Source organism: Nyctibius grandis, chromosome 26 (genome assembly GCF_013368605.1).
Source record: "Nyctibius grandis isolate bNycGra1 chromosome 26, bNycGra1.pri, whole genome shotgun sequence".
Classification (NCBI taxonomy): domain Eukaryota; kingdom Metazoa; phylum Chordata; class Aves; order Nyctibiiformes; family Nyctibiidae; genus Nyctibius; species Nyctibius grandis.
Window position 1 is genome coordinate 5,530,060 of NC_090683.1, and position 22,118 is coordinate 5,552,177.

Here is a 22,118-nt window from a genome sequence, read left to right on the forward strand (position 1 = left end):
AGGCCCCGGCGGGCACACGCGTGTGCGGGATCGCTCGCCCCCGCTGCCGCCGCCCTCCCGAGAGCCCCCGCTCGGGGACCCGGCCACGGGAGGGGTCCCGTGGGATCGGTCACACGGGTGACGTGGGGACATGGTGGGGACAGACCCCTCCGGGATGGGGCTGAGGATGCTCCAGCCCAGCAGAAGAGATGGCGATGGCTGACCCTGCCCCACGGGGACCAATCCTGCCCCTGTAGGTTCCCATCCCACCCTGCAGGGTCCTGTCCTGCCACTCAGGGTCTCATCCTGCCCCTTGAGGTCCCAACCTGTCTCTCAGGGTCCTGTCCTGCCCTGTAGGGTCTCATCTTGCTGCTTTAGGTCCCATCCTGTCCCACAGGGTCCTGTCCTGCCCTGTAGGGTCTCATCCTGCCATGTAGAGTCTCATCCTGTCCCACAGGGTCCTGTCCAGCCATGTAGGGTCTCATCCTGCTGCTTTAGGTCCTATCCTGTCCCACAGGGTCCTAGCCTGCCCTGTAGGGTCTCATCCTGCCATGTAGGGTCTCATCCTGCCATGTAGGGTCTCATCCTGCCCCACAGGGTCCTGTCCTGCCGCATTGGGTCTTGTTCTGATCCTTTAGGTGCCATCCTGTCCCACAGGGTCCTGCCCAGCCACGTAGGGTCTCATCCTGCCTCGTTGGGTCCCATCCCGTCCCATGCAGCCCTCCAGGGTCCAACGCGGCTCTGGAGGGTCCGGTCCAGCTCCGGCGGGCGGTGCGGTGTGGGGGCGGCAGCCGGAGGCCGGGCAGCGGTGGGGACGGACACTCACCATGTGCCAAATGGCAACGCTGGGAGTTAAAAATACCCACCGGGGCCGACGGAAGTGGAGGTGTGGGCACCGGCTGCTCAGGGCCGGGGGGGGACCGTGCTCGGGTGTCCTGGCCCCCGCTGGGCACCCTCCCACCCAGCACTGGGACCCCACCACGCAGAGCTGGGCACCCCAAAACACGGGGCACGGGGAGCAACACCAGCACCCATCCCACGGTGGGCACAGCACCCATCCCGTGGTGGGCACAGCACCCCGGCACCGCGGCGGCGCGGCGAGGGGCCTTCGGGAAATGCGAAGCGACAAATGACGCCCCGTGCACGTTAATTGATGTGACACGGGGCTGACACCACGGTCGCACCCGGGGCCGGCGCGCGGGAAGAGGGAAATAATGATAAAAAAAAAGAAAACAATCCAATCAAATGTTAAAAATAGGTCAGGGGGAAGGAGCAGGAGCGGCTTCATTTCAGCCGCCGGGTACGAGGAGCCACCCGCGGGGGCAGCTGGCACGGGGGGTGCCAACACCGAGCGAGGGGCGCCATGGAAGGGGACGGGACGTGCTGTTGGCACCGTGAGCCGGTGAGACCCCGGCCCCAAACCCCACCTGCCCCCAGCCTGGCTCCTCCGAAGCGCCACGGCTCCGCGTCAGACCGGGATGCCCCCGCTGGCACAAGTGGGGCCAGATTTGTCCCCAAAATGCCCCTTTCCCAGCCCTGAGCCACCCCACAGGCGCTGGAGGGTTTTAGGGGACCACAAGGTTTCCCGTGGGGGGCTCAGGGTGGGATTGCAGCAGGGACGGCTGGGGCTGTGCTCCCCGTAAGGGTGGCCGGTGCCTGGGGTGGCCTCGTGCCGGTGGTGGCCGCAGCCACCGTCCCGGCGGGTCACGGGGAGTTCAGGCTGCCAGCGCGGGTGTCGATGGCCCCCGGGCACCCGCCTGGTGCTGGATTTCAGGCCACCGGCCAGAGCTGGGGCCACCAGTGGGTCGTGGCCATCACGGACCCACGTGTCCCCCTGGCTGCAGCAAGAGCTGAGGAGCAGTTCCCCGGGGGACACATCTGCCACGGGGCCACCGCCGTGGCTGGCCACCACCGTGCTGTCCCCGAGAGCCACACAGGGACCGGGGGACACGTTTTCTGTCCCTCCCTCCGCTGCATCCCCAGTGGTCCCTGCACCACGGAGCATCCCCCTGCATCCCACCCCGGCAGCGACTGGGGACAGGGGGTGCCAGGGCACGGGAGGGATTTGGGGGGGGGGTGTTTGTCTTCCACTAGACCCCCCCTCCTTGGCTGCTCGATCCGGGTGACCCCGAGTTTAACCCCACTTACGGCGCCGACAGACGCTGCCCCCGACGCAGATGGGTTGTGACAGCCGAGAAGTCCCCCCCGGTGGGCGCTGGCGAGGCGCTGGCCGTGGCGGGGGGGCGCGAGGCCCGTGTCACGGCGCGTTGGCTCCGTCACCTCCCTGCAGCGAGACGGCGGGTCCCGCGCGCGAGGCCGGGGCCGGGCCGGCAGCCCGGGGGTCCCCGGGGGGCCCGGTGGCACTTGTCTCTCCGCAGCATCCGTGATGGCGCTGGGCACATGGCAGCCGGGGCTGTGCCACCCCCCCGCTGGCATCTGAGGCCGTCAAGCCCGTGATGGTTGGGAACAGGGGGGGGTCACCGCAGATGGATGCTGAAGAGCTGATCCCATCACGGGGATGAGGAAGGACACCGGGGTGGCTTGGCCAGGAGGGGACATGCCACATCCTCCCCCGAGGCTGCCGGGGCTGGGGAGGGCGAGGCACGTGCGAAACCTTCTGCCTCTCCAGGAAGAGCATCTGCGAACGGGCAGGCAGCTGCCGGCGCACGTGTGGGACAGGGACCGGCACCGAGGGGTGCCACAGCCAGAGCCGGGGCTGGCAGGGGAGCGACAGGCAGCTGCTGCCTGCAGGGAGGGAGAGACGGGCATCCCGGGGCGATACGGGCACCCTGGGGTGATACGGGCACCCTGGGGTGATGCAGGGACCAGATCCCCTGGCTGGATGCAGGCTCCCAGGGTGATGTGGGGACCAAGCACCTCAGGTGGGTGCAGGCACCCCAGGGTGATGCTGGCATCGGGTACCCGAGCCTGGACACAGGCACCCAGGAGTGATGTGGGCACCCGGGTGATGCTCGTCCCAGGTACCCAGGCTGTACACAGGCACCCAGGGGTGGTGTGGGCACCCAGGTGATGCTCGTCCCAGATACCCAGCCTGGACACAGGCACCAGGGGTGATGTGGGCACCCAGGTGATGCTCGTCCCAGGTACCCAGCCTGGACACAGGCACCCTGGGGTGATGCAGGGACCAGGCACCCAGCTGGATGCAGGTACCCAGGGTGATGTGAGCACCCTGGGGTGATGTGGGCACCCCAGGGCTGCAGCCACCAGCCGTGCCACCTCCACCTGGGGGGGCTGAAGGGCTTGTCCCCAAGGATGTGGGCGAAGCCCCCCGCGATGCTGGGGTCCCTTCCCCCGGCCGGGCAGCCCCTCCATTTCTTATAAACGCCCCTGGCGATGCTCCGCCGTGACACGGCAGCTCTGGGGCTTGTGGTTAAACCCCAGGGCTCCGCTTTTGACTCACACCGGATCCGCGGCACAGAGGGGCCTTTCGGGCGCCCACGGCTGGAAAGAAACGCTCACCCGGGCAGGAGCGCCGGGCGCTTCCTCGCAGAGCCGTTTCCTATAAACCCCGACGGAGGGGACGAGGTGCTGCTGGGGGGTCCCCTGGAGCTGTGGGGATCCCTCCAGCCTGGTTTGAGGGGACCAGCTGGTGCCCACAGATGGTCCCCACGAGCGCCCGGAGCCCTTCAGTGGGCAAAGTCAAACAGAGCGAGAAAAACCCAGGGCAGAATATCAGCACAACCCTTATTAGCCATCAGAGAATCCCCTTCGCAGCACACAGGGCTGGGGACACCAGGTCTGGCTGTCACCGCTGTCCTCCCTGCTTGGAGCTGGCCCCGAGCACACAGCGATGGGGCAGGAGCATCCCCGGTCCCCGTCCCCTACCCCGTGCCGCAGGGCGCAGCTGCAGGAGGCAGCAGGACCCGAGCAGCGAGAATTGTTTCATTTTTCCCCTAAATGACAGAAACGCCGAGAAAAGAAAATAAAAAAACCCCAAAAGCCTGTTGGAAAAAGAAACCTTTCAGCCGGCCCGAAATAAGAGGGGTTTTTTGCTGGGAAAAAGAAAGTTGCTGCATAGGAAGCGGCGAGATGTGACCCGCTGCGAGGCCGGGCTGGCACAGGGGACGTCAGGGGACACGGGCACGATGCGGTGTGTCCCACCGTGGGTGGGGGGCAGAGCCCCGGGGTGGGGAGGGGGGGGTGGGCTGGGGGGCGATGCTCTGTGCAGGGGCTGTGACATCCCGGGTGTTTCAGGGGACAGTTCCCCTGGGGATGCTCCCACCACCCTCGGGACAGGCGACAGACCCCAGCCCCTGGCACCGCGGGAGCCCCCCGCAGCCCAGCCCTCGCACGGCTGGCACGGGGCTGGCTCGTCCCTTGTCACCGCAGCTGGCACAGCCAAGCCACAGCAGGGACCTGGTGGGTCCCACCAGAAGCCTGACGCCCACCAAGACCCCCGAGCCCCAGCGTGGGTCCTCCCACACCCCGCTGCCAGGCCCCCGGGCACGGCCACCACCCCACCCCGGTGCCCGGGCGCTGCCGCAGGGGGTGGGATGCGATGCCAGTGGCAGCGGGGGGATGCTCCCAGCCCCCCTGTCCCCTGCCCCGAGCTGTGGGGACAGCGGAGCCATGTCCCCCCCCCAGACCCCCTGGGGCAGGGCAGCTGCAGAGGCGCTCCAGGGTGGGTTTGGGGAGCAGGGCTGCAGCGGGGGGTGCCATGCATGGGTGTCATCGTGGCACCCTGAGCCCTACGAGGTGGTCAGGCACCCTGGGGGTACACCAGCCCCCCCCGGGAGCACCCGGTTCAGCCCTGGGCAGGCACCCTGAGCCAAAGCCCTGCCGCCCCGGGGGGTGAGGGCGAGACCAAAACCACAGCCCGGCGCTGCGGTTCACAGCTCCCTCCGGCGAGGTGCCACGGAGGCGGTGGCACCCGGGGGGGGGGGTCGGAGGAAACGGGGCCACTCACACACACCCCCCCAGCTCCCCAGGTAGCCCTGCTCGCCCTGCACACTGGGCAACCGGGAGGGAAACTGAGGCACGGGGCTACCAGGGGCGCAGGAGGCGTCGGTGGCACCGGTCCCTCTCGCAGTGGGGGTGTCTCAGGGTTTTAGCAGGGTGGTCCCCATGGGTGAGGGGGGGTGCAGGGGGGGGTGACGTGCCCACGTCCTGCTCATGGGAGGTGGCGAGCTGCTTGCCATGTGCCCCCCCACGAGCACGGGCATCCCGGGGCCACCGCCAGCCCTTCGTCCCCCCCAGCACCATGCAAGGGCAGAGGAGCAGGGCATCACGCACTCAGGATGGGGACGCGTCTCCCCAGGGTGGCACAAGTCCTGGAGCCACCTGGCTCCTCCTGCACGGCTCCCAGAGAGGGGCCGGTGTTTTGGGGGGGGCCGGGGTGTCCCCGCGCCCCCGGGGGAGCCCAGCAGCCTCCTGACTCAGCGGCAGCCGCCCCCGGAGGGAAGAGGTGCGGGATGAGTAACGGCACCCGGCACCCGGCACCCACCGTTTGGCATTTATCACGTGATTTCAAAAAAAGAGAGAGGAGCTGAGGGGAGAGTGGGTGGGGGGCCGGGCACCCCCTGCCCGCTGCCAGGCCCCCCAGCCACCCCCGTCCCAGTGCTTTCCAGTGCAAACTGGTGGACGGGCGGAGGAGCCTCCTCGATGCCACCCCAGGTGCGGATCAGGCCTCGTCCCCGGGTGGGTGCCACCCCTCAAAGTTTGCTCTTTTTGGGACCCTTCCCCACAGCATCGTGTCCCCACGGGGGTCACCCCGTGCCCCTCGGCTCACCCCCCTCGCTGCCCAGCACCCCAGGGCTGCCGGTGCCCAGCCAGGGGGGCCGGATCCGGCTCAGCCCTGGGCAGGGGCTGTTCTTCCTCCTCCTCCTCCTCCGCTGGCAGATGCAGAGATCAGCGTGTGATAACGCCCGCTGCTGCCGCCGCTCCCCCGGCACCGCCGAGCCTATCTGCTTCACACCATCGCCCCGCAGCCTGCCGGGCCGCCGCGCTGGGAACCGGCTCGGGACTGCGCTCGAGGAGCTGGGACAGAGCCCCCCGTCCGCCTCCTGCAGCCTCCCCCAGGCAGAGAGGGCAGAGAACGATCACAACTCATCACACGGATGCTCCCAGGCAGAGAGAGGGCAGAGAACGGTCACAACTCATCACACTGATGCGCCCAGGCAGAGAGAGGGCAGAGGACGGTCACAACTCATCACACGGGTGCTCCCAGGCAGAGAAGGCAGAGAACGGTCACAACTCATCACACGGATGCTCCCAAGCAGAGCATCCCACCCCCACCCTCACCCCGGCCATCGCTCCCCTGCACCCCGAGCCCTGCGGGGTGTCCCCCCCCTCGGGCAGTTTGCTGTGAGGAGGGACGAGCAGCGTCCCACGTGGGGCTGGGTGTCCCCACGTCCATTTTATCCCCCCGTGTGTCACCGCGGGGACATCCAGCATCCCCAGGGTGAGCGGCTCGGGGCCGTGCCAGCGTGCCACAAGCACTGCGCCCGTCCTGGCACCACCACAGCCACAATTCCCCCGTGCCCACCCCACAGCCCCCACACCTGGGACAAGCCCGGGGGGTGGGATGTCCCCAGCTGCAAGGGGACCCCGAAGGCACCGCTCTGGTCACACTCTGGCACCGCAGGGTTGGGCCGTGCCCCTGCCGTCACCCCCGGGGCTGGTGACAGTTTTCGTTTTGCTTTTGATTGCCCCATTTCTTGGGGCCAGGAAACCCGAAACGTGCCGCCGTGCCGGGAACGGGGCCGCGGGTTACCCCGAACCCCGTCACCCCCGCGGCCGCCCCGCTGAGCCCTGGCGACACGAGTTGGCTCTGCCAGGGCTGGGTGCACCAGCCCTGGGCTCGCTCCCTGCCCCATCCCCAGCCCTGGGGGGCACCCCCAGTCCAGTCCCCCCCACAGGGACCCGAAGAGAGGACACGGCTTCAGCCCCCCACAGTGTTTTGGGTGCTGGGAAGGTTTTATTGGAGTCGGTGGCATTGCAGAGAGCGGGTCCCTCTGCCCGGGGGGTCCTGGTGCAGGGGGGGCCGCACCCGGCCGAGCCCCTGGGGGTGCCATGGCACGAGGAGGGGGGACATGCAGCGCGGAGCAGCTCAGTGGGGGGGATGGCACCGTGCCCCCCCCCCTCTCCTGGCAGCTTTGAGGTAGATTGAACGTGGAGGGGACAGGGGTGATGGGGTGGGGGGGTCGGGGTAAGCAGCCACCTGCAGCCCCAGGGTAAAGCAGGGGGGTCCCAGTGGTGGGGTGGGGGGGCTGCTGGGGGGCTGCGCTGTCCCCATGCCATGGGGGGGGGACACCCGGGGCTGTGTCTGATGCTCGCTGCAGCCTTGGGGTGGGGGGAAGCAGTGAGACCCCCCCCCAAGCCGCAGAGCTCTGGGCCATGGTGGGGGGGGTCCGTGCTGCACGTCCGGGTGCATTTCTCAGCAGCATCGTTGTGGGAGGGGGGGAAATGGGGGAGGGGGGGTGCTTTTGATGTGAAAGAGTGGAAAGATGCTTGAACCGGTGGCACGAGGTGAGGGGGGCCGAGAACAAGCAGCTGCACCCCCCTCCCACCCCCCCCAACCTCAGCTGCGACCCAAGGAGCTGGGGAAGGGGCAGCCCCTTCCCTTCACCTGGACCCAGGCCCCGGCCCCTCGAATCCTCCCTGAGATCGAGCAGCGACACCCAAGGGTGCAGGTGACACCCAAAGGGTGCAGGTGACACCCAAGGGTGCGGACAGGTCCCCTCCCAGCCCTCACCCCCGGGGCCGGCGTTGTCCCAGCACCCCCGTTTGAGCATCCCAACCCAGCGTGGATGCAGGGATGGGGCGAGGGGGGGGGCTGGGGGCTCCGGGGTGGGGGGCTCCGTCTGTCCGTAGCTACTGAAGACTTGGAGGTATTTCAGGAGCCGTGACGCTCCTCGTGTGTTTTCATGCAGCATCCAAAGACCGGGGAGGGGCGGCGGGGGGGAAGGCTCAGATCTTGCTGTTCTCCAGGTGCGAGTCGATGTGCTTGACCAGGGCATCGTCCGGGTAGCCGGCGGGGAAGGCCAGCTGGCACAGCGGGCAGCTCCGCACCTCCGAGTCCACCGTCTCCAGCAGCAGCTGTGGGTGCAGAGGGTGGCACTGAGCCCCCCACGGGGACCACATCCACCCCTTCCTCCTCCCCAGCGCCCTCCCACCGCTGGGTGCAGGCTGAGATGCCGCGGAGCCGGTCAGATATGGGGAAACTGAGGCACGCCATGGGGAAACTGAGGCACGCCATGGGGCAACCACCCTGCCTGCACGGTGGTGGGGTTCCCTTGCTTCTTCCCCCCCCCCAACAACCCAGGGGGTCCCGCTTACGTTGATCGAGGGCCAGGACTGGGCGTGCTCTGCCCGGGCGTAGGCGGCGGCCGTCCGGTGCCCGGCGTCGGCGTCGGGGCTGGGGAAGCCGGCGCAGAAGGACGCGCAGCGGATGGCCCCGGCCTCGGGGCTGGGCGGGCTGGGCAGCGCCCACTCCTCTTCGTCCGACGATTGCTTCTCGAAGCGCACGTGCTCCTCGAAGGGCTCGCGGGCGCTCAGGGGGGCCCCCGCGCCCCCCAGATACACCTCGCCGTAGGGCCGGTGCTTGGGGAGCGTCGAGGCTTCGGGCTGGAGCCAGAGCGAGCGGCTCTGCTGGTACAGGGCCACGTTGGTCACCTCCGAGTAGCTGCGGCGGCCCTGGAAGCCGGCTTTGATGTGGCGGCTGGAGGGTTTGGCGTAGCCCAGCTCCATCCTCTCGCCGGGCAGCCGGTGCGGTGACGCCGCGGCCGGGGACGGGCAGGATGGCGGGGCTGGCGAGCGGCGCTGCTGGGCGGGCGACTGGCTGGAGGGGGGCACCGGGGACCGGCGCTGCTGGGCAGGGGACTGGCAAGGGCCGGGGGCTGGCGAGCGGCGCTGCTGGGCCGGCGACTGGCTGGGGGGTCCCGGCGAGCGCCGCTGCAGCGCTGGCGACTGGCACTGGGGTGCTGGCGGGCGCCGCGGCGGAGCGGGCGAGGGGCACTGCGGGGCGGGCGAGCGGCGCTGCGGGGCCGGGGAATGGCACTGGGACAGCGGGGAGTGGCGCTGGCCTGCAAAGCAAAACGGGGACGGGGGGTGGCACAGAAAATACCCCCCCGTCAGCTTGGCGGCACAGAACATACCCCCCATCACCCATGTGCACCCCAGACGGGCGGGGGGTGCAGCCGGGGGCACTCAGGGATGCTTCTGGGGATGGATGCTCGTGGCGAGGGACACATGCAGGGGGATGCTGGCAGCCACCGCAGTGTCCCCGTTTTTTGCATCCAGGCACGGGGTGCAGCCCCCCCCGACCCCCCCTTACCGCCGTTGAGGCTCTTCTCCTGCAGCAGCGCGCGGAGGAGTTGGCTCTGCAGGGAGCTGAGGTTCCTCAGGCGGCACAGCTCCTCCGTCAGCTCCGTGTAGGCCAGCGCCAGGTTCACCCTGCGGCGGGGACCAAGTGTCACCGAGGGCCAAGTGTCACCGAGGGCGAAGCACCCCCCGTCCCCTGGCCGGGGGGACGACCCCCTGCCATGGGGTGCTGTGGGATGCGCTCAAAACTAACCCAAATTCAGGTTTTTAACTCAAAAGGGAAAAGTTGCAGCCGTGCACCGCGCAGCATCGTACCCACGGCTGCATCGGGAGCGGGGGGAGGTGGGTGCCACGTCCCCCCCCGCCAGCTCTCAGAGGCCCTGACAAAGTCATCAATTCTTCCCCAGTTTGGGTGTCGCTTTTCAAAATCACATTCTCCGCGGTGACGCGAAGGGAGAAGCCGTCTCCCGTGGGCCCCGCGGGGCCGGGGCTCGGCGCGTCCTCCCGTGCCACGCGCCGCGGCTTCGACTGAGCCGTTGTGACACCCCGGGGACCCGGGAGATGCCGCGTGTAACAGCGGGCGACAGGTCTGCCCCTGCCCGCCCGTGTGCCCATCATCTTGTCAGAGGTGAGGAGGGAAAAGAAAAGAGGAAGAAAAGAAGAAAAAGAAAAGAAAAGAAAAGAAAAGAAAAGAAAAGAAAAGAAAAGAAAAGAAAAGAAAAGAAAAGAAAAGAAAAGAAAAGAAAAGAAAAGAAAAGAAAAGAAAAGAAAAGAAAAGAAAAGAAAGAGAAAAGAAGAAAAAGGAAAGAGAGAAAAGGAAGGAGAAGAAAAGAAGACAAGAGAGAGAGAAGAAAAAGGAGAAGAAGAAGAAGAAAAAAGAAAAATAAGAAGAAAAATAAGAAGAAAAAGAAGAAAAAGAAGCAAAAGAAGAAGAAAAAGAAGAAAAAGCAAAAGAAGAAAAAGAAGAAGAAGAAGAAGAAGAAAAAGAAGAAAAACAACAACAAAAAGAAGAAGAAAAAGAACAAGAAAAAGAAAAACCAACACAAGAAGAAAAAGAAAAAGAAAAAGAAAAAGAAAAAAAAAGAAGAAGAAGCAGAAAAAGAAAAAGAAAAAGAAAAAGAAAAAGAAAAAGAAAAAGAAAAAGAAAAAGAAAAAGAAAAAGAAAAAGAAAAAGAAAAAGAAAAAGAAAAAAGAAAAAAGAAAAAAAAAGAAAAAAGAAAAGCCGTTTCCCCAGCCGGGTCCCCGTGTCACGTCCCCAGAGTCCCCATGGCCTGGCCAGGGTGGCACCGAGGACACCAGCACCCCGGGACACCCCCGGACACGGCTGCCCCTGAGCCCCCCCACGCCCCACCGGCTCCCACCTCTCCTGCCTCAGTTTCCCCTCCGTGGCCCATGGTGGGCACCCGGCTCCGAGCCCGGGACCCCGGCTCCGAGCCTGCGGCTGCTCCCCAAAGCCGGGGGGGTCCCGGCTCCCCCAGCCCCGCCGCTGGATCTCGGCCCCTCCCGCAGGGCCCCCCCAGCCCCCCCCAGCCCCGCCGAGGCGCACGGAGGAAGCACCCAAACCGCAGCGCTGGGGCGGAGGAGCGAGCGGGGCCGGGGTGGGGGGACCAGCAGCCCCCGGCCCCCCCCCCGGGCACCCCCCTGGACCCCCGCCTGCACGGGAGGGGGGGCAGCGACCTGCCCGGGGGTCCCCCCTGCAGCCAGGGGGGGTCTGCGAGGATTTTGGGGGAGGTTTGGTGCCAGGGGGGAGGGAAACGTGGCGGGGGGGTCTCGGTGCCCCCTCGCCCCCCCCGAAAAAGTTCCGTTTCGGGGCAAACCGCGGGGGGTTGATCCGCAACTGCAGATAAGGCGTGAGAACAAAGCAGCCACCGCAGCCCCGGCCGCCCCCGAGCATCGCCGGGGCCCCCCCGGCCCTGCCACCGCGTCCCCTCCTCGCCCCCAGGCAGAGATGATGTGACCAGCTCCCGGCCCGGCAGCTCGCCAGCCCCCGCCAGCGCCCCCCAGCTTGCCCCGAGAGTTGGCTCCTGGCTTTTCCCTGATCCCCTCTCGAGGGAATGGGGGGGAGCTCAGAAAGGAGAAAAGGACAAAGCCAAGAAAATAAATGAGAAAAAAGGGGGGGAAAGGGGGGAAAAAGGGGGAAAAGGGGGGAAAAAGGGGGGAAAAGGGGGGGAAAAAGGGGGGGAAAAGGGGGGGAAAAGGGGGGGAAAAGGGGGGGAAAAGGGGGGGAAAGGGGAAAAAAAGGGGAAAAAGGGGGAAAAAGGGGGAAAAAGGGGGAAAAAGGGGGAAAAAGGGGGAAAAAAAGGGGGAAAAAGGGGGAAAAAGGGGAAAAAAGGGGGGGAAAGGGGAAAAAAGGGGGGAAAAGGGGGGAAAAGGGGGGGAAAAGGGGGGGGAAAGGGGGGGAAAAGGGGGGGAAAAGGGGGGAAAAGGGGGGGAAAGGGGGGGAAAAGGGGGGGAAAGGGGGGGGAAAAGGGGGGGGAAAAGGGGGGGAAAAGGGGGGGAAAAGGGGGGGAAAAAGGGGGAAAAAAGGGGGAAAAAAGGGGGAAAAAAGGGGGAAAAAAGGGGGAAAAAAGGGGGGGAAAAGGGGGGAAAAAAAGGGGAAAAAAGGGGGAAAAAAGGGGGAAACAAGGGGAAACAAGGGGAAACAAGGGGGGGGAAGGAGAAAAAAAGGGAAAAAAGGAGGAAAGGGGGGGAAAGAAAAGGAAAAAAAAAAAAGAGGGGGCAGGAGGGACCCCCACCCCGCTCACACGCTGACTAATTCGGCAAACGCCCGCCCGAAAAGTCACCTAGAGACGGAAAGCGCCGATAAAGCGCCTTTCACAGCGAAAAAGTGTTGAAGAGGAGCGGGTTACAAACCCGAGCTGTATCGGCAAGAAAAGAGCCGGGGGGGGGGGGCTGTGCCCGGGGAGGTGCCTCCAGGGAGGGGGGGAGGTGTGCGGAGGCCGCTGTGCCTCAGTTTCCCCACCCCGACCTGGGGATGTCAGGCTTAAACCCAAGGTGGTTTGAGGAGATGTTGATATAGAAATATTTGGAGTTTTATCTCCTGGTGGGGGCTGGATATTGTGGGCAGGGGGATGGGGAGTGGGGGGGGAACCCGCCGCGGGAGGGGGGCACGGGTGGGCAAGCTCGGCTCTCCCGGCCACAGCAGGGCTGAGCTTTGCGAAAAATAAAGTGAATTAAGGGGTGAAGCGTGGGGAGGGTTATCGAGGAACCCCCCCCGGGATGCACGGCGGAGAGACGGGGTGGCAGCCACCCCCCCCGCAGCCCCCAGGGATGCCAGCGCGGATGCAGCCGGGCCCCCCCCCGAGCCCTGATTGACGCCGGGGAGACAAGACACAGCAAAAGCATCCAACACCTCGGGAAAAGGGAGGGGGACCCCCCCCCCCCCCCAGCACCCCAGCACCTTCCCAGCCCCGCACGTCGCCTCGGATCTGTCCACAGCTTGGCACGGGCTGGCAGCCCCGGCACAGCCCGATGTGCCCGGAGGAGCCGCGGTGCCAGCCTGGTGTCGCAGTATCGGGGAGGGGGGGGACAGGGTTGCGAAGCCCCGTGGCCACGGTGGGGACACGTGTGGGAGGCTGAAGCCGTGAGGACAGCGGGGTAACGAGGCCGTCGCCTAATTAGCTGGGTTACAGATGGCTGCACACCCCGATGCCAGCGTTAAGGGGTCCGGCTGCGGGAAGCAGCACCCCCTGCCCTGGCACAGCCGCGCCGTCCCCTCCACTCTCCTCAGCCCTCCCCGCATTTGGGGGTGTCTTGGCCCGAACGCCCCAACCCAGGGGGCTCAGTCCCTGCCCCAGCACCCCGGGGGTGCCCTGATGGAGCCCCCCCGAGCTCACGGCTGCAGGAAGAGACGTGAGGGCTGGAGCAGGGACTCCCGGCACCGCAACGGCTCCGCACCAGTTACACCACCCCAAAAAGAAACGCTACCGGCAGGATTGGGTGCAGAGCCGGAGGGAGCTGCAGAAGGGGCAGCCCGGACACACGCCTGGTGCTGCCCGGTGCAGCCAGGCTGGCATCCTGCAGCCTGGCACGGCTCGGTGCTGTACAGTGCCGTACAGTGCCGTGCCGTGCTGTATGGTGCCATACAGTGCTGTACGGTGCTGCATGGTGCCATGCTATGCCATGTGGTGCTGTACAGTGCTGCACGGTGCCGTATGGTGCCACATGGTCCTGTACGGTGCTGCATGGTGCCATACCACACTGTACAGTGCCATGTAGTGCTATATGGTGCCGTACGGTGCCACACGGTGCCATATCATGCTGTATGGTGCTGCACGGTGCTGTACAGAGCTGTACCATGCTGTACGGTGCCACACAGTGCCGTACTATCCTGTATGGTGCCATGTAGTGCTGTACGGTGCCGCATGGTATCACATGGTGCTGCATGGTGCCGTACGGTGCCATACAGTGCCACACAGTACTGTATAGTGCTGTACGGTGCCGTACCATGCTGTATGATGCTGTACCATGCCATACAGTGTTGTACGGTGCTGTACGGTGCCATACCATGCTGTACAGTGCTATACGGTGCTGTACGGTGCCGTACCATGCTGTACGGTGCTGTACGGTGCCACACGGCAGCCACGCGCCGTCAGTGCCCTCTGGAGGCAGCCACACGCTCACCGAGCCGGCATTGCGCAGCCTGTATGGTGCCGGACACCGGACTGCGGCCACCCTGTGCCTGGAGCTCAGTTCAACTCCCGGGGCGCAGCGGGTGCTTTTGGGGTGCAGGATCCCACCTGCTGGCATCACTTCAGTGGGGGAAGCCCCCGGGGACGCTGCCCAACGGGAGGTCCCGTCCCCCAAGGACCCCCAGAGCATGAAGCCCAGCAGAGCTGTGTCCCTCATCCCTCCCTGCCAGGGTGGGGACCCCCCCCACCGCAGCCTAGCCCTCACCCCAGTACTTACTGGTCGTCTCCCACCTTCTTCACCCAGGCCATGTCCCGCTCCGACTGGTCCTGGGGAGAGCGGACGTGCCATCAGCACCCGGACCCCCACCCACCGGGGATGGGGGGGGTGGTCCCGCACCGCCGGCCCCCGCCCCGTACCTGCTCCCGCGTGTCCTGCAGGTGCTTCAGCTCCGCCTGCAGCCGCTCGCACTCGGCCTTGAGGTGCTCCTCGCGGTGCTGGGCACGCTGGCTCTCCTGCCGCGCCGCCTCCAGCTCGGCCTCCAGCCGCCCCACCGCCTCCAGCCCCCGGCTCTGCCAGCCCCCCGCACGCTCCAGCACTGCGGGCAGGGCACGGCTCAGCCCCCCGGGCTGTCCCATGGGGGGTCCCCACGGGGGTACCGCGGGGCAGGGGAAGGGGCACAGCTCACCGTGGGTCAGGCTGGGGTTGGGGTGCAGGGTGAGGAAAGGCACGTCCTGGCCGGGCAGGGGGGTGCCCAGCCCTGGGAAGGTGCCGCCGTCGCGCTGCCGCAGCTGCTGCTCCAGGCTCCGGATGCGGCTCAGGTGCGTCTCCACCAGCGCCCGCTGCCCGGGGAGGGGGGGAGAGAGGGCTGAGCCCCGCCGGCACCGCGCTCCTGCCCCCCGGCAGACCCCGCGCTCCCCGTGGAGGTGGTGGCCATCCTGGCAGGGTGATGGGATCCGTCCCCAGCACGAGGGTGGCACAGCGGGGGTGGTCCCCAGGGCATCGCACCCCATGGGGTGGTGGAAGCCGATGGTGCCCAGTCGACCCCGAGCACGTGGTGCTGGGACTGGGGGGGGGGACACACACGGCGCCGGAGCCGGGAGCATCCCTCAGCGAGGCAGGAGGGGGAAGAGGCAGGGACAAAGCTGAGCCACGTGCATCACCACAACCCCCAGCGTGGCCGTAACGGGGGCGAGTGGCCACAGCCCCCCCCCCAGCCCTGCATCCTCACCGGATCCCAGTGGTGGCACTGGTGCCCAGTGGGATGGAGAAGCAACCTGCTGGGCTGCCGTGGCAGAGCGGGGAGGGGGACCCCGACATCCCCAGCCACGACCCCCCGCCGGCACCCACCATCTCTCCCAGCTCAGTCTCCAAGTCAGCCTTCTCCACGCAGAGCTTCTCGTAGGCCTGGATCATCTCCTCCAGCTGCTCCTCCCGCTCTTTGCTCTTCTGCAGCTGCGGGGGGGAGGCAGGCGGGGGGGTGGGTGGGCAGCTTGGGGACCCCCCCGCATCCCCCCGGCCCCGCTCACCTCGTGCTGGAACTGGTTGAGCTGCTGCTGCAGCGACGCCTTCTCGCTCTTGAGCAGCGACGTCTCCTTGGCCTCGTAGAGGGAGAAGATGTGCTCCTCCCCGAACTCGCCGATGAGCGGGTACTGCGGCCGCGGGGCGGAGGCGTCAGCGGGGACCCCCAACCCCCCGTGTGCCCCCCACCCCGGCTCCCCCAGCCCCTCACCTTGACCTCGTACATCTTGAGCCGGCGCTTGAGCGTGGAGTTCTCCCTCTCCAGCCCCGTCAGCCGGTTCTTGATGTCGTCGTAGGCGGTGATGAGGGCGAAGTGGGAGGCCGAGCACATCTCGCCCGAGAGGTCGGTGTTGGGGCTGTCCAGCCAGTCCTCGTCCGGCCCCAGCGCCTCCTGCGTCAGGATGCTGATGTCGTCCTCGAACATGGAGTCCATGTCCTGCCTGGGGGGGGAGGTGGGATGGAGGGACAGACAGACAGACACCGGTGACCCCACGGCAGGGATGAACCTGGCTGGGGCAGCCCAAGGTGGCTGGGCTGTGGGGACGGTGGGTGCAGGATCCGACCGGGGCAGGGGGGGCTGTGGATCAGCACCGGGGGGACGGAGCGGGGTCTGCAGGAGCTCGAGGCGTCACAACGGCAAAGGGCGATGGAGGGAGGATGGTCCCAAGAGCCGCCACCGGTGGTGGTTCCAACCCCACAGCGTCCCCCGGGGACCCCAGCCAGGCCATCGCCTCAGCCCCAGCCAGGCAGACAGGGGTCCCGGCAGCCCCTGGAGAGCATCCCCGGCAGAGCAGCCCTGGGGGGGGACGCGGTGACTTTCCCCACGTCCCCCCGGGAGCGAGCGCCAGAAATAGTGGCCAGTGATGCTGCCTCCCTCCATCCCTGCGCCGCACGCGAGCTGCTTCCCGCCCTCCCACGCCTCGGCGGCGGCACCCAACCCACACCCTGCCCTATATACCGGCACCCCCGGGAGCCGCCTGCCCCCGAGGGGCCTCATCCTTCCCGGCCCGCTCTGCCCAGCGCCGCAGGATTTGTCCCTGGTCAAGGATTTTGGGTGGTTGAGGTGGGGAAAAGGCGCCTCGAGCCAGCGAGGAAGCAGCGACCACGGTGCTGAGCCCCGGCACGCGGAGCTCTGGCATTGTCCCCCCCCATCCCGGCTGGGGACCCCACGGGCAGCGGGGTGGCCGCTGGCTGCGCGCAGCCTCGCCGGCTCGGGCAGACACCCGAGAGCCGCCGCCACACAAATAATTCATAGCACAAAGCCGGGAGATGGAGGCGATTTCTGCAGGGTGACGGGGAGGGGACAGCCTGGCCCCCCCCGAGCCGCTGCCGGAGCCGGGGGCCAGCCCAGCCCCCAGCACCCCCAGCCCCGGGGGACAGACCCCCCCCGGCTGCTCCCGCAGCCCCGGCCCGGTTGGGGCTGGGCAGTCGTGGGCTGTCACGCGTTTCGCAGCCTCTGTGGGGATGAGGAGCACGAGGTGCAGACGAACCCCCCAGCACCGCGACCCCTCCTCTGTCCCCCCCGCGAGGGCTTTAAATCTCCCCCCGCTACGGCAGCGATGGAGGGGACGGGGTGCTTGGGACCCGCCTGTGCTCAGGCAGGGAGGGCACCAGCACCGTCCCCCCTGGGGAAACTGAGGCACTGCCACAAGCCAGGACGAGACTCTCCAAGGCCCTGGTGACCCCCTCAGAGCAAGACCCCAGGAGTCCTGGGCCGTGGGGCCGGTGGGTGCCCAGATCTCTGCCTGGGGGTCCTGGGGGCACCACGTGGGGATGAGGGGGTGTCCCCAGTGTCAACCAGGGCCAGGACACTCTCCCTCCCCAACACACAGGGCCTGGCAGCAGCTCCGCACCCACAGCCTGGCCCGGAGTCCCCTGGCCCAGCCCTGCTGCTCCCCACACCGTGCCTCAGTTTCCCCGTCCGTACCACACCGTGACACCTGCCTTGCAGCGGGCCCCGGGCGCGGGGCGATGCGGCGCGGGCTGGGCAGGGCTGCGGCGCGGGCACGCGTGTCTCAGGCGTCGGCAGGGAGCCGCGGCGGGCAGGCGCTCGGGAGATCGGCCACGCGAGGGGCAGCGGGAGGTGGCAGCGCAGTCATTAGGCTCCAGGGGCAACGGCGGAGGTCCCCAAGCGCCGCACCAGCTCTGCTCCCTCCACGGTCCCAGCGCTCGGCCCCTCCTCGAGGCCTACAAATGCCTTTAAAGAGAGCGAAAACGGGGCTGCAGCTCCCCAGCACCGTGACGCTGCGGGGGGGCTCGGGCAGCGAGCGGCCCCGGTGCCCCGGTGGGGACGGGAACGGGCTGCGCCGGGCAGCGGGGCTGCGGGCACCCGGGTGGCTTGTAGGGAGAGGCACCCCGGAGCTGCCCGGGGCTGTCACTTGGGGGTCTGGGAGGGGGCACTCGGGGGGACCCGCAGCCCCTGCCCCGCGCCTCGGGGGGCTGCGGCCGGTGCGAGCCCCCTCCTCATCGCTGTGACCTCCCCGGGCGCTGGCCCCGCTGCCGGGGGGGTCCGGGGGGCCGCGGGGAGGGGTCTGCTGGAGGCCAGGACACGGTGCCAGCGCTCCGGCCCCGAGTGAGCGCGGACGGGCTCAACCCCCGGTGCAAAGGGGACCGGGACCGGCGTGTCCCCCGACCCCGGGAGCGGGGCCCGGGCAGGCGGGTGAGCCCGGGCGGGGGTCGTGGGCACCGGCGGGCGGAGCTGGGGCGGGGGGGGGGGGGGACACCGGCCTGCGGCGGCCCCGGCGCCTCCGGTAAAGCCTCCCCGGGCGCCCCCGGTGCCGCCCGCCCCTCCGGCGTCCAGCCCGGTGCCGCACCGCGCCGGGGGTCGGCGGGCAGGGGCCGGGGTCGGAGGGGCAGGAGGGGTCCGGGGCGGGGATGGGGATGGAGCCGGGGGTGGGGATGGAGGAGCCGGGGATGGAGCCGCGGGTGCGGGCGGCGGGGGAAGATGGGGATGGAGCCGGGACCCGGGGATGCAGCCGGGACCAGGGCCGCGATGGGGCCGCGATGGGGCCGGGGGAGGCAGGCCCGGGGAGGGCGGGGGCAGCCCGGTCCCCCCCCGGCCCCGGCCCCGGCCCCACACTCACCGGCGCTGCGATGCGGCGGCGCCCGCCGGGATGCGGCTCCTTCCCCGCCCTGGTCGGTCCCGGTCCCGGTCGCCCCCCCCAGCCCCGGCCCCGGTTTCTTCCGCTCCGGAGACACCGAGAAACCACGTGGGCACCGGGCAGCCGCCGGCCCCTCCCCTCGCCCCGCGCCGGTGCCGCCCCCGGTGCCCCCCCGCTTCTCCCGGGGCACGGCGGGTCCCCAGGATGCTCCCGGGGTGGGGGGGACACACGCTGGTCCGGTCCCCCGTCCCCCTGCAGCCCCCCGCCGGAGCCAGCACCCCCTGCCCTGCCCCGGGGCGGGGGGCACCGGACCCCAGCCCCCGCCCGCGGCCATGGGGACCCCCCCCCTGCCCCCAGCGGGGCGGACCCGGGGGCCGGGGGCTTCTCCCCTCCCGGGCAGCCCCGGGGGGGCCATGGCAGAGCCGAGCTGCAGCCACACGCCGCGGGGGCTGGGCTCGCCTCCCCCCCCTCCCCGAGAACATTTTATTCCCTGAATTGTTCTCTCGGAGCCACTTCCATTATGGAATTACATTTTTTCCCCTTTGCTGCGCAGGGTTATTAATAGCTGCTCTCCTTTTGCCGGCGCCGCCGGGGCTCCACCGGCGAGTCCCGTGCTCCGGGGGGACAGACCCCTGCAGCCCCCCGGGGTGGGGGCACCGCTTCCAGCCTGGTGCCTGCAGCCCCCAAGGCCTGGACGGACAGACCCACGGCACTGCAGACAGACCCACGGCACTGGATGACTCCGATGGCATGAGCAGCCCCACCGGGGCCTCATCCCACCCCACCGGAGGACCCAGACCCCCGGGGATGGTGACTGGGGGGCTTCGCTCCTGGCCAGGCACCGGAGGCGACCCGGGAGGCAGCACGGTGCGATCCTGCGCCCCGGCCATCTGCCTCCATCACACAGCAGCTCGTGTGGGGCAGGGTGAAAAGGTGTCGGTGAAAAACCAGGCAAAGACGGTGCTTGGCTTCACGCAGCCCCTGTCCCCCCCTCCCTGGAGACCCAAATGGAGCGAAGCCCCCGTCTGAGAAGCTCCCCTGGGGTCCCCCCTCCCAGACCCCCCTTCCCGGCGCTATGTTTAGTACAGCTCTATCATCGCCCGGATGGAGCGTGGCCGTGATTCAGCGCGCAGAGCAGGAGCGGGGCCGTGGGCGGCGTGGCCGGACCCCCACCTGCCCCAGGTTGGCATCGGCCTGTTCCCGCTCTGGGATGCCACGATGCCAGGTGATTCCCACGGCTGGAGCAGGAGCCGGGCGCTGCACCGGGGGTTTCTGAGCGGAAAATGCAGCGTGAGGCCCAGGAGGTTTCGGGAGGCTGATGCCAGGCAGGCACGGGGCTGCTCCGAGGCTTCGGCGAGCAAAGTGTGGCTGTTTCCACCTGAATTTCTGCCAGGGAATCAGAGCGTGGCCTGGAGAAACCCACAGCTCTGGGGGGGTCACAGGGCTGGGCTGAAAGGCAGGAGAGAGCCGGGGGGAAGCGAAGGGGTGCGGGCAGGGGCAGGCAGGAGCCGCAGGGCCAGACTCTGCCGCAAACAGGGACCCGGAAAAATCCTGAGTGCCAGCTCCGGCTTTGCTCAGGCTGGCAGATTGCTGCAAAGCGCTTTGAAGTGCAAATTAAGGTTTTTCCATCAGGTTCGAAGTTAATTTTGACGCAAAGAAAACAGCACGGCCTCAGCCCCACGTGTGCACGATGGAGGCAGGCGGCGTGCCGGGGCTGGGCAGCCCGGCGGGGAGCAGCGGGCAGGGGGATGCGGTCCAGCACCCCCCCAGGGGCTGCACGCAGGGGATGGGGCACAGAAGTTCACCATGAATGAAGGAGAAGCCTTGCAGCCACCCCCGGGTCAGCCCCGGAGAGGAGGAAGGCAGAGGGAGACTTCAGAGGCAGGAGGAGCCATCCAAGCTCCTGCCATCATCACCCACGTAAGCCAGGCCCTGGGATCTGGGGTCCCCGTTGCACCTCCACAGCCAACGCACCATCCAGGACCGCGGGTATGGGCAGAGCTGGATGTGGCCCAGCTGCCTCGGGGGATGCTCAGCTCTTCCCGAGGCTGCGGCTCTTCTGCATCTTCCCCGGCAGCAAGGATGCCGGTGGTGGGAGGCGTGGGGGGCGCAGGGCACAAATTGAACCCCAAAACGTCATCTTCATCATCCTCAGTGACCATCTCTCATTCATTACCCCCCTTAACCACATTCAGAAGGAACAAAAGGAGCCCATCAGATCCCTCAATCCAAGGCTTTACTTGCCCGAGCAAAATCCTTCCGCCCCCATCAGCTCCGACCACCACCGGGACGAGGCCGAGCAGTAAATTCTCCCATCGTTTCCTGCTCACAAACAGGGTTTAAGGTGGGAACAGCAAACTCCACTCCCCCCAGCAGCCCCAGACACGGCTGTGGAAGTGCTGCTGCGAGCAGCAGGGAGGCTGGAGGTCTCGCATCCGGACTCCCCGGTACTTCGGTGTCCCCGTGTCCCCGCAGCCGCCTGAGCCCGGCTGTGCGGTGCCCGCAGGGGGATGCTCCCCATCGTGGTTTCCTCCCCATCGTGGTTTCCTCCAGCGCTCCCCAGTAGCCAACACACGGACCATTCACCCCTGCTACACCCAAACCCCCCCGCTCCGCTCGCAGCCAGCACCTCACCAACACCGCTAAGCAGAACAGCTGTGAAATTAAGGTCCCCTCAGCTAGAAAGTTTCATTCCAGGGTGGTGACACCAGCTCAAAGGCCACCCTGTGCCCCCGCGCTGCCATCGTGCCACCCCCAGGGGTGGGAAACCATTCAGCAAGTGCCGGCGGCGCCAGACAGCGCCTGCGAGCTGCAGCAGCCAGGAGGGCACTGAGGCCACGCTATCACCTCCGAGACTAGAAAAATCAAGTTGTTGGTTGTTTTTCTTCCCCCTCTCAAAGCTGCTGCAGGGAAATAGGGTTTCCCATCTCCCCGTAGGGAAGCAGCCATCCCGGGGGAGCTCGGCACATCAGCCCGCTCACCTCCAGCGAGATGCTAAAGGATAAAATCCAGCGTCGGCAGAAAAGCCCGAAGCTCCCGCTCCCAGAAATAGCCCTGCACGGCCCCGCTGTCCCCGGAGCGGCACATATGGCTGATGACACACTGCTGTCACCTCCCGCTCCCCCAAAGAGGAAACGGGCGAGCGTCACTCATTGAGCGCACAACCCACACAGTCTCCCCGAGCCACCGCGGCGGGGGCAGGCTGCTGGCAGGAGGAGAGGCGGCGGCGGGCTCTGGGGAAACGAAGCACCAAAAAAAACCCAAAACAGTAAGGAAAACAAAAATAAAGCTTTTTTTTTTTTAATTTAGAAGGTAAATAAATCGGTCCTACCGAGTTGTCAGGTTTGGGTTCTCTCCAAGCGTTATTACCAGTGCGGTCACGGCAGACGAAGCGCCGGCTCCTTCGCGAGGTACAAATTGATAAAACAAAGTTAATGAACTCGGTGTGGAGCTGAAATTTCCAGATTGCATTAACGGGCACCTTTTAGAGGTTAAACCTTTCCCCCACCTGCACCGAGGGGTCAGGTTAGAAGTGAAGGGCACAACACACCCTCTCACAGCATCACCTCCGCAGCCCTCCGGCGCCAGCAGCGCTGAAGTGGCACT

At 67.3% G+C, this 22,118-nt stretch overlaps 1 protein-coding gene across 1 annotated transcript; it reads right to left on the bottom strand.

Moving 5' to 3' along the window:
* Window positions 1-7,908: 7,908 nt before the first annotated feature.
* Window positions 7,909-15,844, bottom strand: TBKBP1 (TBK1 binding protein 1). The gene is made up of 9 exons (XM_068418895.1): window positions 15,623-15,844; window positions 15,420-15,542; window positions 15,241-15,345; window positions 14,579-14,732; window positions 14,310-14,488; window positions 14,170-14,219; window positions 9,275-9,393; window positions 8,278-9,023; window positions 7,909-8,037 (listed from the first exon to the last, which is right to left on the bottom strand). The coding sequence occupies exons 1-9, from the start codon at window positions 15,842-15,844 to the stop codon at window positions 7,909-7,911; spliced, it is 1,827 nt and encodes a 608-aa protein (XP_068274996.1).
* Between the last annotated feature and the right edge of the window lie 6,274 nt (window positions 15,845-22,118).